This window comes from Podarcis raffonei, chromosome 5 (assembly GCF_027172205.1).
Source record: "Podarcis raffonei isolate rPodRaf1 chromosome 5, rPodRaf1.pri, whole genome shotgun sequence".
In the NCBI taxonomy this organism is placed as follows: Eukaryota; Metazoa; Chordata; class Lepidosauria; order Squamata; family Lacertidae; genus Podarcis; species Podarcis raffonei.
Genome location: NC_070606.1, coordinates 77,227,465 through 77,245,723, shown reverse-complemented (window position 1 = coordinate 77,245,723; position 18,259 = coordinate 77,227,465). Strand labels below are relative to the sequence as shown.

Below are 18,259 nucleotides of genomic sequence, written 5' to 3'. Positions count from 1 at the left end.
GCCCACCCATTTGTCCCTATGACAATCTCTAAGCTCATGTAAATGGCAGTGTTTCACTGGCCAACCAATAGCATTACCTTAACAAAGGAAGTGGTTGGGTAGGTTTCCTCTCATAGATTCCAAGTCAAGCACACAGGGCCACAGGTTTGGGCAGACTGCTCTCCCTAAAATCATGGCTTGGGACACACCCATGCAACAGCTCCCTTCACTGCTGGTTCAGTATAAAAGCCATACATCACCAGAAGCTATAACATGCCAGGCTGTGTCTTGAACCTGCAAGTATCCAGCAGCAACTCTCGGGAGCCTTATGTTCCATGCCACCAGCACTCAGGTATACTTCTGAAGGCCAGATAGACGAGGTCTTAGAGATCAAGGCTGCACTTTTAGCCTTAAAGGACCTTCCTTTGTTTTCATACTGTTATTTGACTCTACAAGCAATCAGCACACCCCAAGCCCTATAAAATCCTCAAGGACAAGCTAGTTTAATAGTCCAAGCAATTTGTGTGTGTGCTAAGAGTTGCTTTGCTTCTGCTCCTGATTACTAGCCCAGCGTTGACTATCTTTTTCTATCTTGCTCTTTGATTCCTACCTGCCCTTGACCATCTGCTTCTGGTCCTTTCACCATTGGTGCTTGTGACAGAAACAGACTTTACTCCAGCTGTGGCATGTCCCAGTGCAGAATCAGTCCTCAAAGAAATTGGCTAACACTGGGTTAGACCATTGGTCAATTTAGGCCATTACACTGACCATGACTGGTAGTGACAGGGCCAGCCCACCCATGAGGCAAGATAAGGCAACTGCCTCAGCCAGCAGGATCCAGAGGGGCAGAGGATCTGGCCCCCAAGGATTGTACTGTCAGCTGCCGCCGCCATAGTGACAGTGATGGTTGTGGCACACTCCTTGAAGGTGAGATCTGCCACCTCCTTGGCAGCCCTCTCCAATGCCACCTCTACAGTGGCCTCTCAGGGAAGAGGAGGTTGCTGCTGGTTTCCTCCTAACCCCAGGGAGGAGATGGCAGGGGCTGCCTTCTGGAGTCACCTGGGATCTGCCCACCATGGTGGCCTTTGATTCCCACTTCAGCTGTCTGGTAAGGTTGTTTTGATTCCCCCTCCCCTCAAAACATGAGATCTACTGCTGAGATACTGCCCTTCCCTGTGTAGTGTAACCAGATGTCCTGGAAAACATATAATGTGCTGAAGGGAGGATTTCAGAAGCAGATTTTATCAGTAAATCACTCTGAGATGACAAGCAGAACCTGCCAACATTTATTTATTTGCTACTGCTCTGTGTGAATTTAATGTACTCTATTGCAATCTCTTCACAATAATCCTGTAATAGTAGGCCACTATTTATTTTCCCCATTTAACTGATGGGGAGGGGATGAAGTTCAAGAGATAGTAATAGAATCATATATTAAATTCATAACTGAGCTTTGATTTGAACCAAGTTCATGCTTGACCATAGCAATAATTTTGTCCCAGACTATGCAAAAGCTTTCAGGTGTCTCTCTGAAGCAGTTCATTAATATCAAGGATGAGCAAAACATATCAGTTTGATTTAGGTGCATTCTGTTCAAAACATTTCAGAAGAAACATTTGGCATGATGCAAAGGTTTTATTAAGAAATATGCTGGTTAGTAAGCAATATAAAATAGCAGAGTTCATTTCAAAAACTATCTATTTATGTGATGTCCTTTAAAATATGTTATGGAGAGATAGATGGGAAAGGCATAACCATAACCAGGAAAAGAAAAATACAATATGTGTCCAATTATTTTTTTCCTGCTAACTATTTGAAGTGGGTTAAAATAGGATCGCAAGTGTCTTTAGTACAGTAGAGAGCATCCCCCCCTTCCACCAATATGTATCTAATTCATTATTTTACTCGACTGATAAATTTATATTCACATAAACCATGTTACAGTTCAGTTGATGCTGCAGTATCCTTGTGTGTTGTTCAGGTTGTAGATCTACTTTCTTACAATGCTTCTGAAAGTCAGTTGGCGAATTAAATGGGGAGGAATAATAAAAGCTGATCTTAGAGTACCTCAGAGACTTCTAGGGCAGGATCACAAGGCCACATGGATATGCACCAAGCTGTGTGGGGGACATATCCTCACATTGCGATCCCATGCAGCTACATATCATATCAAATCTGTGAGGCCAATCGCTTTGGTCTTCCCCACACTGGTGGGAAGGAAGCTGGGAAAGATCTGATCAGTTCTGTTTACACAGTTGTGATATTCACCCACATCCGTTACAGCCACATGAAATAACACAACACAGAAATAGCTCCATTGTGGTTCTCTCCTTCACACCAGAAGAATACCCAGGAATGAAGTAAAAAAAAAAAAAAAAAAGGCATGGGATGTGAAATTGAAGGACAGGGACCCAGAGCTCCCAAAGTTCTGCTGTTTCATTTTGCAGGGACAGCTACAAGGCTGTTAATTGAAAGGCTAGGCTAACCATATTATAGACAAACCCTGGAATGCAGCAGAGACAGAAAGCAGAGGGAAGCCAATCTTAAATCATGTGTACATTGCAGCCAACAATGAGCTTCTATATTCAAATGTTGATGATGGCAAATGCAAAACCCAGCTGTAGTCTCAATTGTGAGAGAATGGTCTCAGGAGCTTTTTACACAGCACAGTTGTATGACCTGCATTGGTAATTGAATTGTGATCCCTCTGAGCCTAGAATGCATTTCTTGTTTTAAAAATGGCTCCTTCTTCTTTCTATTTTACATTAACGACATTACTTATGTGTACAAATAATGCATAAGAGATTCTAAAAATTGCTCAGTGGGCATGGTGGGGAGCTGTCACTATTCCAAAAGGACCCTGTAAATCAACCTGGTTTCAGGAGATACTCAGCAGATGTCTGATTTATGCTTGCATAAAACAATAATAATAATATTCCAGTAGAACCCATCCCTAAAATATCTGAATCAAATGACTGAAATGGAACGATTGGGTTGGATTCAAACTTAGAGAAGTCCTACTGATTTAAGTCTCACTGATTTCAGTGGCTCTCCTCTAACCATGACTATGTCTGCCTCCAACCCAACTGACACTCTGCAATGAAGAGGAGAGACCACAAGCCTGATGAAGTATTGGTGGCGTAGGAAGGTAAGAGAAGATGGCCTATCTTTACAAAAGCATTCATAGAATAATAATAAAGCAATGGAGAAGAATCTGTAGGGGCTATTTCTAAGAGGGAGAAAAGGGGAGGGGACTGATAGGCAAGGAGGAGCCAATACCATTTGCAAGTAAACGTGAAGACAGCTTCACGGAGCAGAGGTGAGGATATAATTGGCAATGTGCTTGACTGCCAACATCGTCTCCCTGCAGGTTGGCCTTATTTTCGATTCAGGGAGGATAAAGCCATATTTCCCAAGGTCACGAAGCTCAAAAGTGAATGCATTCTTAATGCCCTCGTCGTACGCCCAGTCAAGAGAGGTACCTGAAGAAGGATCTGAAAAACAGGGAGACCAGAAGGCAGTATTAAAGACAACCCTGGCATGAAGGATGCAATAAAATAGGAAGGCTTCTTCTGATAGCAATAGCAGCCCATGTAGTGAGGCAGAGATGCAGAGGACCCTCTTGAAACCAGCATTGCTGCAGATTACCCAGATAGGGAGAGATCAGGGCTGTGCAGGCAGAATGCAGGGACTCTGAGCATCCCTGCCCTTGCAGCTGCCCTGCCCTGGGGAATAGACAAATCTTCCACTTTCAGCTTCTTATTCAGTCCCCCAAATTTCTGTATTTTTTAAAAACGCTCATGAAAATTTGCCAGTATTTTAGTGTGCACTTCTAAAAAAATACATTTTTGTATGCTGTTTTGACAAATGTGAACATTTCTGCAAGCAGTTTTCCCCAATATAATGCATTTTTGCATGATATTTATATACAGTTAATGTGCAATTTACCGCAATATACATGGTTTCCTACACATTAGTTGGGTTGAGAACCATATTGCAAAATTCAGAGAACTGTGAATTTTGAAAGGTGGCTGTCTTTCATTTTAAGGCTTGTTTTAAAAAGTTTGAAATAAGTAGGTTCATCTTTAAAAGCATACAGAATTGAATATCTCCCTCATCCCTACCTGCCCCACACCATTCAGATAAGCTGCAGTGATGTCAGTGCAGCAATGTTCTATCCAATGACCCAATAGGGTCTGATAGGCTGGGCTAGAAGGCAGATCATCAGCATGCTGTCCCCCATCTGTTGAGATGACCCTTTGTGAAGCTGAGTAGCACAGGAAGGCTGCATAGAGGTCAGGCAAAACCGAACCATGAGTTATGTTGCTGTTGTTGTTTCAAATTATTGGCTTTAATTAATTTGATTTGCAAAAGTTCTCCTTGCGTGTACACGTCCATAGAAAGTAGAAACAAATACTTACAAATTGTAGTGGCAGTTGGTCCATAGGTATACTCTGTACCATAGAGGCTAGATAAAGCTTCTACTGCTTCCTTAGCTACTTTGTTCTGTAGTTAAAAGAGAGGGGAAATTAGATTGTTCATGGAAAAATTCTTGGGGTAGCCTAGAGTAGGGCACAAGGAGGTGTTGCCCATGACCCTAGATCCAAGGCAGCTGATTAGGATTCCCATTGTTATCGAAAGATGGACAGACTGAGGTTTGCTACTTTCACAAGGAATTTAGGCTTCATTCCTCTGAAAGAGAACTTGTTCTTTGCTTTTGAGACTTGTTTGTATTCAGTTGCTTCCCTTCTTGCAGGCATTGGCCAACAGGACATTTCTGTATATTTACAGGCAAGTGACTGTGTACGCCTCTCCCCAGTCTCCTCCAGCCTGGCACCTTCCGTTTACTGCAACACGTGACCCCTTTGGGCCAATCTCAAGTCATCTCATATTGAGGACCAGAGTTGTACAATACGGTTATTCCTGGCGTTCTGTTGGGTACTATTTTGCAATGTGTGATTCTGAGAATCATTGGGCTGCCTCCAGCTATATAAGGAAGCAATTTCTTAATCTGTGCTTTTCATAGCTTCTCACCCAGACATTCCTAATGGTAAATGATACTTTGTTGGCATCTGGTTCTACTGGATAGGAGAACTACACAAAACTGTCTCTATAAAGGAAAGTATCCCGTTTTAAATGTTAGATACGAGATGACTGCCAAAATGCAGACAACTTTAAAAGGTAAAGTTGTGTCAGTATGCACTTTGCTGGGAAGCTGAAGGGCATTGCCAGTCCCTGAGCCTCTTGGCTTCATCTCCTCTTTATTGCCTCTTTCTGTTTATCTGTCCTCTTTTAGTGGGGAAAAGGGGCAGAAACCTCCATATTAAGTTAACATGAGGAGACCCCTGCTGAAAAAGTCCAAAGGTCCATTTAGACCAGCAACCTGTTTTCACAGAGACCATCTGGATGCCTATAGGAAACTTGCAAGCAGGAGTGCAACCTCTCCTAGCAGGTGTGGGGATTGGGCCTGTAGAAATGTAAAGCAAATGGACAGCTTTAGCTATGGTGGCAATGAGAAGAGCAGGTATGTGTGTGTGTCTACTGAGGACATCCTATAGATATAGATAAATAAAATAAAATAAAATAAAAGAGGGCTTTTCAAAACATGGAACTGGGACTGGTTTCTTCTAAATCAAACTCTAGATTTTATTTTGGCAGTGGTCCCAGGGACACGAATCTGAGCATGAGGCAATGAGACCTTTCAAATATCAGATTTTATGGTTTAAAGTATAGCAGGTTTTTTGTAAAAGAAATGTAAACAGCAATTAATAGTGAGGAGATGAGCACAAATTTAGGTTCCTCTGTTATAAGACACAAGAGGGCAGCATTGGTGTATCTACATTTCTATCACAAGTGTCTATGGAATTAGGAATGCTGGTTTTCCTACCCAGACTCATTTCCTGTGCGATGCTGGTAGGTGTCCAATTCTCTTTAGGAAACAAAACAACTACTAGGAATTACTAATCCATTTAGAAGGTGGGGGGATGTCTCTGTCTATGGTACCTTTTCCATTGTACTCATCAATATGGTTTCATATGCACCCTTGGGGAGAAAAAGCAATAGACTGGGTCAAGATGACCTCTGCTGCAGTTGAACATAATGGGGACCATAGCTAAGATCTAGACTGGGGTAGGCAACCTTTTTATACCTACTGCCCACTAATGCATCTTTCTTGATGGTAAAATTTCCTTACCGCCCACCAGTGCTCGATGGAAGGAGGATTCAGCTTGTGTTGTAGAACCCTCTGCCACCCACCTAGAATCCTGAAACGCCCACTAGTGGGTGGTAGGGACCAGGTTGACAACACCTGATCTAGACAGTTGAGGTTGTCTGTTTCTTGGCTCTAACCTTGCACTGAATTATTGGAAAAGATTGAATTTATACTGAAACACTCAGATATTTGCATCCAACTCCCCAGAGCTGATGCTAGCTACCTTTGAATACTTTTCTGATGCACTTTGGGTCATGTCTCACTGCCTCTGCTTAGCAATGCCTCAACATATTTGTTTACACCCAATGGCTTTGTGAATGATAAGAAGATGACTGTAATAATCTTTTTCTACATACCAGTTCATCATTATTGGGTGCTGTTTCATCCTTATAGGCATATGGAAACATCAATATCTGAGAATAGGAATGGAAGCTTATGTATCCTCTGATGGAGGAAAGGTGGTCTCGGATGAAGCTTGTAACTGCTTTGATTTCTGGCTCAGATTCTGCCGAGGGACCGCAGTAAATCTGCGAACAAGGTTTATGCGATATACCTATGGCTGCAAGAAAAAGTTTTCAGATGAAGTATTTATATTGGTGCCATTTATAGATTGCTTACTCGCTTGAAGAATAGTGAAGAAGATTGCATTTCTTTCCAAATCAGGAAGGGACTTCACAATTTGCTTTTTGTGTCATGATTTCTTTGAAGTCAGTGCAGTCTGGTAATTCCTTCCATCAACAGCCTTTGCTAACATGGTGCCCTCTAGATGTTTGAGACTACAGCTGTCATTTGCCCCAGCCAGCACATCCTTCTTGTGTGCTGATGATGCTCCTTTGATGACATAAGGATAATCATTTGAAGAAAGAGTTTGCTATTGGTATATCTCAGGTGTGGGGAAACTTTGGTCCTCCAGATATTGGCATATGTCAACTCCCAACTAGTGTTAGAAACTGAGATATGAAAGCTAGGAGCTAAATGGCACATTAAACCTAGGTTAAGGGTGTAACAACAGAATGTCTAGGCACACTTTTTAAATAAATAGAATATAAAAGTGAAAATGAATGAACTGCAGCTAAATTATTATATTCATTTTTTTACACGGTCTAGTCCTTACCTGAAGACTGCAGAAAACAAACCCTGGCTTCCCCTGCCTGCCCCCCTAATATTCTTAGGAGGGTATCTTCTCTAGTCTTCAGAGAGTGGCAGAGGCAGAAAAAGGTCCTCCTTTCCTTCCACTCTGCAGTTTTAATCGGAAATCTTAGGAGCAGCACTGCGCCCAGAGCTCAGAAACTGCTTGCGCTAATGAAATTCCTTGTTGCAAAACGCGCCTAGAAAAATGGGAGTTTCGAACGCTGCTCCCAACAAACCCAGCCAGCATGGTCAAGGGCCAGGGATGATGGGGTTGTACTTCAGAACTATCTGGAGGAACAAAGGTTCCCAAGAACTGGTATATAGCAAACAAATCTGTTGGATTTATCTAGTTTTATAGAGGCTGCTCCATTAAGGCAAAGCTTTGATTACGTTTAGCACAGGGAGCCTGAGTAGGAGGGAAAGGATGAGGAGTCAGATGACCCATTGGCAGAGGCAGAGTCTGGGAGGGGACACCTGCCACTGCCTCTTCCACTTCTACAGATCCTCAGTTTGGAATTGAGCATGTGTGGCAGCCATTATGAAGCGGGCAAGGTGTAGGAGGTTAGTGGCCTATTCATAAGTAAGTCCACTTATTGAGGAAAAAGCTTCCATATTTGGATTGGGAAATGGCTGCATTTGGTGTTCTGCTTCAGGTGGGAAAATGCCTGTGGCTCTCTTTTGTGTGATGCAAAAGCCACTCCCAGAAATATATCACACGACCACAAATTTTGTGTTCATTTCGGTGTTATTTGCAAATTCCTTTTCTGAAACTAAGTAACACAGAAATCATGGGCATAGCCAGGATTTTTGTTGGGGGGGCAGGACTTTTGTTAGAGGGGGGCAGAACCTACATGATTGGTCAGTTAAGTATTTCTATTGTTTTACTTGATTGGGGTGGGTGGGTGGCTGTCCCCTCCGCCCTCACTTGGCTGCGCTCATGACAGAAATGAATGCTTAACTTGTACAGTTTTCCACTATATTTCTGGAAGTGACTTTTAGATTGTGGGAAAGTTCAAATAGAATGTGGAAATTGACAGTTAGAGAAATGTTGAGTCTCAGTTTCCATCGCTCCTTGGCATATTATACTTACTGCCCCATTTAGCTTTGAAATTCCTGTTCAAGTCAACACCAGGACAATCACTGTTAGAGGTGTTCGAACGATTCTTTCTCCACATGCGATCCTGTGAGACAAAATGATGGAGATCTATTCTTGTTCCTTTGGGGAACATTGTTTTTGTATAGTACATCCAAAGGATTGGGCCCGTATGCCCTGCCTTTGGGCCTCACTTTCTTCCTCATGGCCAGCTCATGGTCCTACCTTATAGCTGTTAGACATAACATACATGTGATCTGCATGCACAGTGGACTGATCACCTTTCGTTTCCCCCTCTGACTTTGCCAGGTAACAATTACTGGGCTTTTGGACCTACATTTATTGCTGAAATGTGTATATACACTGCTAACACATTCCACTTGAAATGTGGAAATGACGACAGGAGAGGAAGAATTCTACTGTGTGTTGAAATTTACAAATTTATGTATGTATCTATTTATAATACATTGGTACCTCGGGTTACATACGCTTCAGGTTACATATGCTTCAGGTTACAGATTCCGCTAACCCATAAATAGTTCTTCAGGTTAAGTACTTTGCTTCAGGATGAGAACAGAAATTGTGCTCCGGTGGTGCGGCGGCAGCAGCAGGAGCCCCCGTTAGCTAAAGTGGTGCTTCAGGTTAAGAACAGTTTCAGGTTAAGAACGGACCTCCGGAACGAATTAAGTACTTAACCCGAGGTACCACTGTATTTTTTTACCTGCCTTTCGCTGTGAGGTCCCAGACCAAGTGACTATAATATAACGTTACAAAGGACGACAAAGGAATCTCTAGGCTGCCTAGGCTCATGTCACAATTAGCTAGTTCATGCAAGGAGTCAACGCTAACTGAGAATGAGTGAACCTTTAACTTCTTGATTCCAACCATGGCAGCTGCCTTAGTAAGTCCAAGGAGTCAGTAGGCTGATGGACCAACCACTTACTTAGCAATCTCAAGATCTTTTTCTTCTCTCTCCTTCCTCACAATTGTTGTAACACAGCTGATTCCCAAAGGTAAAGAGAGCACAGACTGTGGGTGAAGGGAAGGTACCTGGCATAGGCATTTGGGGGTGTGGACAGGAGCTGTGATTGAGGGCATCAAGGGGATACAACAAAATAGGACAAATATTGAAGGCTGTTCACCAACACTTTCAATATATGATATCATAGCTCCTTTGACAGCGTAGGCATTGGAGACATGAACACTCGCGTTTGGACTCCCCATGAATAACCTACAACACAGTCCTATACATTACTTTGAGGCAAGTCCCATGGAGCTCAATGGGACTTGTGTCTAAGTAAGTTGCTATGGGATTGTAGCCATTCCATAAAATATTATGTTCCACCACATGGGCCAACCCCCCCTCATTTCGGTGTCACCTTAATAATTTTTTAAAATAAATTTATTAATGCAGTAATAATGGACAGAAATAATAACATTCAATTCAGCAAACTACTAAAGAGGGGGGAAATGTGGCCATTACTTCAGTCCATGTCCAGACATAGCCGTCAATGTTGAATACAGGAAGGATGTAGAAGTTCAAATCGTTCAAGAGCTTGAACATGACCTTGTCAGTTTCATAGGTTCTGACAGCCTGCAAGAAAAAAACCCAACATTATGTGCAATTATACAAATGCACTATTCAGTTGTCAACAGTTGAGAAGGTTAGAATCCTTCAGAATTTTTTTTATTTTTAAAGCAGATTTTTAAAGTGATTTTTCACCTTTAGGATTTCGGAGCTTAAGGGTAAAATAAAATAAACAATAGAACTAAGTAAAGGTAAAGGTACCCCTGCCTGTACAGGCCAGTCGTGTCCGACTCTAGGGTTGTGCGCCCATCTCACTTAAGAGGCCGGGGGCCAGCGCTGTCCAAAGACACTTCCGGGTCACGTGGCAAACGTGACAAGCTGCATCTGGCGAGCCAGTGCAGCACACGGAAACGCCGTTTACCTTCCCGCTAGTAAGCGGTCCCTATTCATCTACTTGCACCCGGGGGTGCTTTCGAACTGCTAGGTTGGCAGGCGCTGGGACCGAGCAACGGGAGCGCACCCCGCCGTGGGGATTCAAACCGCCGACCGGACGATCGGCAAGGCCTAGGCACTGAGGTTTTACCCACAGCGCCACCCGCGTCCCAACAATAGAACTACTTCAAAACTAAAACACCTCTTCACCCCACTAGGGCTGCAATTCTATACTCAGCTGCCATGAACTTCACTCCACTGAAGTCACTGGGAGTTACTTAGACACATATAGGATTGCACTATGAGGCACTATGAGGTAATATTAACTTCCTGCTTTTGATGGCTGGAGGTGTGGGTTAGGGTGTAATACAGACCCCTCTCTGTTACCTTTGCTTGAGAAGTGCCACCAATGGGTGCAGAGTTCTGCTGTGATGGATACCCATCTCTGGCCAGACAGCTGGTAGCTAGCAAAATAGGGCGTTTTTGTGCTGCTGGAAACTTTGTATCTACAACACCACTCAGCCATGAAGCTTACTGGGCAACCTTGGGCCAGTCACCTTCTCTTAGCTTAACCTTCCTCACAGGGTTGTTGTGAGGATGTAATGGGGAGCAGGAGACCCATGTACACCACTTTAAGCTCAGTGGAAGATAAAAGTAGTCTATAAATGTAATAAATAAATAAAGTACTGTTTAGCCAACCTGCTTCACAAACCATTGGCAGAAAGCAGGTGAGATCCACTCTCGTGCATGAATGCCGCAGTCCATAAAGATGACCTTCTTTTTTCCACTCTCCTTCCCAACCTGTTAAGCAGGAAATATTAATCTTTGAAACATCTTTATCCTGTGTATACTATGTGCAGAATCCGCAGTCCTAGCATTCAGTTCAGTGGGAGGGTGCATCCCACGGGAAATACGTTTTGGAGAAAAAAAATAAGTGGATCTACAGGGAATAGAACTCGGTTACGCATGGACATCATAAAACCATTCCATGGTCCAACAAAGCAAGTGCAAACAACTTTAACAACTAATCCAGAATGTGGCAGCTAGATTTGTGACTGGGAGTGGCCGCCAAGATCATATAACACTGGTCCTGAAAGACCTACATTGGCTCCCAGTACATTTCTTAGCCCAATTCAAAGTGTGGGTGCTGACCTTGAAAGCCCTAAATCAGGGGTCAGCAAACTTTTTCAGCAGGGGGCCAGTCCACTGTCACTCAGACCTTGTGGGGGGCCAGAATATATTTTGAAAAAAATAATAATGAACAAATTCCTATGCCCCACAAATAACCCAGAGAAGCATTTTAAATAAAAGCACACCTTATACTCATGTAAAAACACCAGGCAGGCCCCACAAATAACCTAGAGATACATTTTAAATAAAAGGACACATTCTACTCATGTAAAAACATGCTGATTCCTGGGCCATTTGCGGGCTGGATTTAGAAGGTGATTGGGCCAGATCCAGCCCCCGGACCTTAGTTTGCCTATCCATGCCCTAAATGGCCTCAGTCCAGTATACCTGAAGGAGCGTCTCCACCCTCATCGTTCAGCCCAGACACTGAAATCCAGTTCCGATGGCCTTCTGGCAGTTCCCTCACTGTGAGAAGTGAGATTACAGGGAACCAGGCAGAGGGCCTTCTTGGCAGTGGCGCCCGTCCTGTGGAACGCCCTCCCGTCAGATGTCAAGGAAATAAACAGCTATCTGACTTTTAGAAGACATCTGAAGGCAGCCCTGTTTAGGGAAGTTTTTAATGTCTGATGTTTTGTTGTATTTTTAATATTTTGTTGGAAGCCGCCCAGAGTGGCTGGGTCGGTGGGATATCTGGGCTGTAGCCACCTCAAATTGGCAATGCTCATTTTTCTGTGGTCACTTTCTCTAGTTGTAAATCTAAATTATTTATAGTATTTGAGTCAGAACGAGACTCTCACCTTAAGCAGGTACATGGGACGATCCTCATAAGTCTTTCCAATCTGGACCCGCGAGACCAGTTTGGGGTATTTTTTAGCCATTCTTTCAGTCCATGCAACAATCTAAGAAAACACGGTTGTTATAAAACACTGGCATATGTGCGATTAAAATGTCATGGAGGTGAAAAACGATCTACTTATCGTCCCGATTATAGATGTAGCTTAAGGGAGAGGAACCACCCCTCAGAACATGGTACCTTTTCCCATTCGTTGTATCTCGTGTAGCTGTGCTTCTCGCGGAAATGTCTCCCACCATCAAATTGCTTTTCAATCTCTTCTTGTAGATTATGGAATAAAATTCTGTGGTGGGAAAAAGGACACTGACACATTTAGTTCACGCACATAGCCCCTCCCTCCCCAGGAGAAGGAGATTCTCTGTGGCTCCTCTGATATAATCCCTTCGTCCACATCCTGAAATTAAACAAAGCTTACACATATGTCAGTGCATGTAACAAGGTAGCTAGCAGCAAACAGTTACTTCCTTTGGAAGAAGTCAACTCCATTGAATTCAGTTGGGATTACTTCTGAACAGATTGTGCCGTAAATAACCAACTAAATGCATAAATAAAACTGCCACATACTCATGAAGCTGTGCCACTTCTGACACTAATGTTGTTGTTGTTGTTATTTATTGAATTTATATAGCGTCCTATACCCAGAGGTCTCAGGGTGGTTCACAGAACAAAATCAAAATATAAAACCACAAAATATATAATCAAAATAAAAACTACAACCCAATAACCCCTCCCCCCAAAAAACCACATTTTAAAAGGGCATCAGATGTAGGATATTTATGCTAAAAGTATTTTATTCAACTCACCATTGTGAGGTGAGAAAATAAAGTGTGTTTAATTGATTACTAACTTCCCACCTTTCCAATATCCACTGGGGGGCAGTCAATGAATATAAGCTATGTTTTGATTAAATCAGTGGCAAACGTCTATGTCCCTAGATTTTGCCCAGCGTTAAGGTTTGCAGTTTTTGCAATACTACCTCCCAAGAACCTCAGATACGACACAACCTTGATAGCAGAAAGTGAGGAGGAATTAAAAAACCTTTTAATGAGGGTGAAAGAGGAGAGCACAAAATATGGTCTGAAGCTCAACATCAAAAAAACTAAGATCGTGGCCACTGGCCCCATCACCTCCTGGCAAATAGAAGGGGAAGAAATGGAGGTAGTCAGAGATTTTACTTTCTTGGGTTCCATGATCACTGCAGATGGTGACAGCAGTCACGAAATTAAAAAGACGCCTACTTCTTGGGAGAAAAGCAATGACAAACCTAGACAGCATCTTAAAAAGGAGCCGACAAAGGTCTGTATAGTTAAAGCTATGGTTTTCCCAGTAGTGATGTATGGAAGTGACAGCTGGACCACAAAGCAGGCTGATCACTGAAGAATTGATGCTTTTGAATTATGGTGCTGGAGGAGACTCTTGAGAGTTCCATGGAGTGCAAGATCAAACCTATCCATTCTTAAGGAAATCAGCCCTGAGTGCTCACTGGAAGGACAGATCCTGAAGCTGAGGCTCCAATACTTTGGCCACCTCATGAGAAGAGAAGACTCCCTGGAAAAGACCCTGATATTGGGAAAGATTGAGGGCACAAGGAGAAGGGGATGACAGAAGACGAGATGGTTGGACAGTGTTCTCGAAGCTATCAACATGAGTTTGACCAAACTGTGGGAGGCAGTGGAAGACAGGAGGGCCTGGCATGCTCTGGTCTGTGGGGTCATGAAGAGTCGGACACGACTAAATGACTAAACAACAACAACCTCCCAAAAGACAATTCAACTCTATACCATAAATCTATGCTGGCAATCTACTTGGAAAAGTATTAGTGGAAGGAAGATATGGATTAAAGCCCAGAAGATTACATATGAAAACTGCACACTTATGGTGGCAGAGAAGATAAAACTCAAAAACTCATCTTACTAAATAATAATAAAAATAATAATGAATGGGACCCCCTTAAGGAGACAGCAAGACTTTCATTAATAGCGCTGACAACCAGCAGTTTGACAAGTATGCATCAGACAATAATGGAAGCTGGACTTTAATGTAATATATGCATTTCTATATATAAATACTTTGATCTGATTATATAATGGGCATTTTTTGTCTTTTAAAAAAATTGTTCTTTTTTGATTTACTGGAGAATTCTCTTTAAAGGAGTTTAATTCTGTTTTCATTACCTTCACATCTTTAGTTAAATTGTTGCTACAATTTTAAGTACTGTAAATAGTTCCCCTCAAATCACAGCCAGAGCTGTGGGACAGGGATGGCTGTGAGGTAGAAGGAAGTGGTTTACATTATCCATCCTCCTATTCCCAAGGTTGATGATGGTAGCAATGAGCAGCAGTCAATGGCTTCCTGGTCACATCAGTAGAAACAATCAGAAATCTCATGATGAGCATAACTTCTCAGTGTCAGTAAATATTGAATGAAATTGTGACCTGGTTAAATTCCAAGTTTGGTGACTACCTCTTTCTTGTTTGCAACATTATATTTTACACATACTCTACAATCATCGCAAACTAGCATTATGTAGCACACATACCTGTATTGTATTTTATTCTGTTCCAGCTTTGTCTGGACAAAGCTTGTCTGATCTGAACCAACGCGAAAATCCACATCTGTTCCAACAACAACGTGATGGATTGAACTAGGATGCCAAATGTCAAGCTGTGTAGGAAAAATTCAGTAAAGTTTGTCTTTAAGAAAGTGTGCATTCTCAGGTATATGGGTTGTTAAAGACTTTCCCAGACATTGGATTGAAATAAAATCTTCTTTCCCCTCCTTCACATATGTTTTAATTGTCTCTATGACAGCATAGGCATGGAAGAGTAGGAAATGAACACATTTATTAAGAAGCAAGTTGCTTTGGGCAAAATAAAAATAAAAATAAAAATCCCATTGAAAGATCAGACGGCTACCAAAAAGGAAGATTCAGGCAATGGGAAGGGCAATTCCTTCATGTATTTTTTGTCCATTCTAAACGTTAGTGCAATGATATAATAATGTTTCCATATATTCTTTTTTAAAAGTCCATATGTTCTTCTCAAAAATTTTCCCTGCAACTGTTATTGCCAAAGATTCACCAAATGGAAGTCAGCCTGAATATTTGATACTTATAACTGACATCCAATGATACTTGCTTTCAATATTTGATATTTTAAATAGTTGATGCATTTGAGTGTATTGGAGAGCTGATAGGCAATTCTATTTATTAAGTGTTTTATAATTGTATGGTTATGATGCTTCTTATTTTATACCTACCAATATGAAAACAATAAAGAGCGGCCATTGAGACTAAGGCACTCATGTTTTTGAATTCTGAGATAGAAATTCATGTTTCAGAATTTCACACTCAAAATGAAACGGGTGAATGTTGAGTATTTTGCTTAAGTAAAGGAGATTTTGTAAGCTATGGGGCATTGTCTCTTAATTTGTTCCCTGATCTTGCATTGACAAAGAATGTGCATATTTGAGATGAAAACCCATTGCTAAAACCTGTGGAGAAAAATATAAAAATGAAAAACATGTGGAAGAAGAATCTCACCTGAACTGTGGAGGCCAGGTCCTTTAGAAAGTCCACTTGGTTTTCATTCTGAAGTTTCACCCGAAATACTTTCTCACTTCAATAAGAATGAAACATATTTCTAGAGGGAAAATCGCCATTAAACTAAGCCACATCCTGCCCTTTTCCTTCCCCCAATATTTGGTTCTTTGAGGCTAGGGACTATTTCGTGTGTGGCTGCACAGCGCACATTCATTTCAACTGGACTTACAAACAATGCGCTGGATTGTGTGCTCTCCAACTGCTGCAACCAGTAAGGGAGCAAGCCAATTCACAATAAGCTGCTTTAAAGCATGGAAGTTAAATTAAATTAAACTGGAATAAAGTTATACCAGGTCCAAGCCCCGCTCAGAAGTCCTGCTCTTTCTGCTCTGCCTAAGCCTAGTAGAGGGAAAACAAGCCCTAAAATAATGTTCCATGCTGGGTTGTCATGTGACTGAGGTGAACAGGATCCAGCCTAAGTCCCCACCACTCTGCCCCTTCCATGCTCCTTTTTGGGGACTTATACCAGCCCCAGCTAAGCACTGGTTGAGCCAGAATGAGCAAATTATGCTGGCATATCTTTGGTTGAGCTGCCATTGGGAACTTCATGCTGACCGAGCCAGGAATTAGCCAGCTGAGGTGGTGATCTGCTGCATCCTAAGCTATTCATTCTGGTGGATCTCGCCCCCCTAAGTCTACTAAGCAAAGAAACCAACTTGTGGCAACTTTTCCTTTTGGAGATTTCCCACAATGAGAAACTTCTACCTGTCAAAGCGACGAGTGAGAACAACAGCCCGAGGTGCCACGAGGAGACCCAAGAATAAAAGGATGAACCTCATGATTCTGCTTTGGCCACAATCTCTCATTCCTGCATGTTATATATATATAAAGCAGGTGACTTCCTCTGCGTTATTTTTAAAAGCTTATTCATTTTTTTAAAAAAAAACAGTATAGTTTTGGCTTACAAGGAAACTCAGATTTTGACATCTGAGCGATGAAGATAAGATTGTGTGTGTGTGTTTAATAATGTGCTGTGAAATTAACAGCGCCCTCGGGTTCTTCAGTGCACACAAGTCTGTACATATTTGCTCAAAATTAGTGGTTAGAGAGTTGGCCTAGGACTAGGGAGGCCAAGTTCAAGACTGATGCTGAAAACTTACTGAAATAATTGGGGGGGGGTGTGTGTTTTACTGCTTTGAAGGTGTCTTTTTGTAACAATCAAGCAGTGTATACATTTTATGAAATAAAGAAATAAACGAATTATTCATTTTCTTGGGAATCTGATGTACTATTAGTAGTTGTGCTGCCTACTGTAGGAATCAGTTTGCACCCATGTTTTGCTTGTATTTTATTTTTTGTAATTAACCAGCACAAATATACCATAAATCTGCTGTGCTCTGTTACCCATAGAAATCTACACTTTGTGGAATATTGCTGCATATGTATTTATCAGCACTTGGGTAAGTCAATGCACATAACAGCAGGGTATGGGCAGATATATCAATTTCAATTTCTCTCAGTTTCTCCTTTGTTTTACAATTTGAAGTACAGTTCTCCGCATTTCTACCTCACTTTGCTTTTTTAAAAAAGTACTCATAAAAGTTCACCGGTAGTTTAGAGCAAATTCCTCCTAAAATATACACTTTTGTATGCAATTTTGCCTAATACACACATTTGATTTTAAAGAAATTTCTCTTAATATAATGTATTTTTCTATGTTATTTTCACAAATGTATGCATTAAATACACTTTACCTGGATACAGGCACGTTTCTACACATTACTTGGGTGGAGAGTTGTATTGCGAAACTTGGAGGTGTGTGGATTTGAAAAGGATGGCTATGTTTTGATTCACATCTTGTTTTGGGAAGTGTGAATGAGGCAGGCTCACCTTTAAATGTGAACTGAATTGAATTCCCTTCACATCCCTGTTTAACAGTATTAACTGATCATGCCACAAACTTTCATATTGTCCACTTCATCAGATGCATCAAGCGTTGCCTGAGTTTCTGTTGAGCATGGTTGTTTTGGGATGGGAGAAAGCCATTTCCTGTTCCTGGGGAAAATGACATTGCAAGCTGGGAGCAAGCCCTACCCACACACACAGGGTGGGATAGCCCTGCGCCATTGGGGGGGTCCTCAGTTGCGTCATCCCTGGCTGACCAATCCGGATGGTCCGGGGGTGTGGTGCAGGCTATTTAAACTGCCTGTGGCTGAGGACTTGCCCCCTTTAGGCATTGAAGTATTTGGTTGAAGGGGAGGGGAGGAAGTGGCCATCACCTACCCCTCCTAATTCAAGGGTATTCCGTTAAAGGAATCTGAGGGGCGTGGTCTCTGTCCAAAGGCCCAGACGGGGGGCTA

At 42.1% G+C, this 18,259-nt stretch overlaps 1 protein-coding gene across 1 annotated transcript; it reads right to left on the bottom strand.

Moving 5' to 3' along the window:
* Positions 1–1,595: 1,595 nt before the first annotated feature.
* LOC128413461 (mast cell carboxypeptidase A-like) lies at positions 1,596–16,738 on the bottom strand. Its single transcript, XM_053387465.1, has 11 exons — positions 16,665–16,738; positions 15,900–15,975; positions 14,898–15,022; positions 12,539–12,641; positions 12,303–12,404; positions 11,074–11,175; positions 9,898–10,008; positions 8,412–8,502; positions 6,547–6,749; positions 4,401–4,485; positions 1,596–3,473 (listed from the first exon to the last, which is right to left on the bottom strand). Exons 1-11 carry the CDS (start codon positions 16,736–16,738, stop codon positions 3,286–3,288), a joined length of 1,260 nt encoding a protein of 419 aa, XP_053243440.1. The 3' UTR covers positions 1,596–3,285.
* Positions 16,739–18,259: the final 1,521 nt, after the last annotated feature.

What these genes read in the sequence shown, in the direction of transcription:
- LOC128413461 (XM_053387465.1), bottom strand. Translation starts at nt 16,738, where the DNA reads ATGAGGTTCATCCTTTTATTCTTGGGTCTCCTCGTGGCACCTCGGGCT. An exon ending in CTCACTCGTCGCTTTGACAG is followed by an intron (nt 15,976 to 16,664) that starts GTAGAAGTTTCT and finishes TTCTTATTGAAG; the next exon opens with TGAGAAAGTATTTCGGGTGA. An exon ending in CAGAATAAAATACAATACAG is followed by an intron (nt 12,642 to 14,897) that starts GTATGTGTGCTA and finishes TTCCCACCACAG; the next exon opens with AATTTTATTCCATAATCTAC.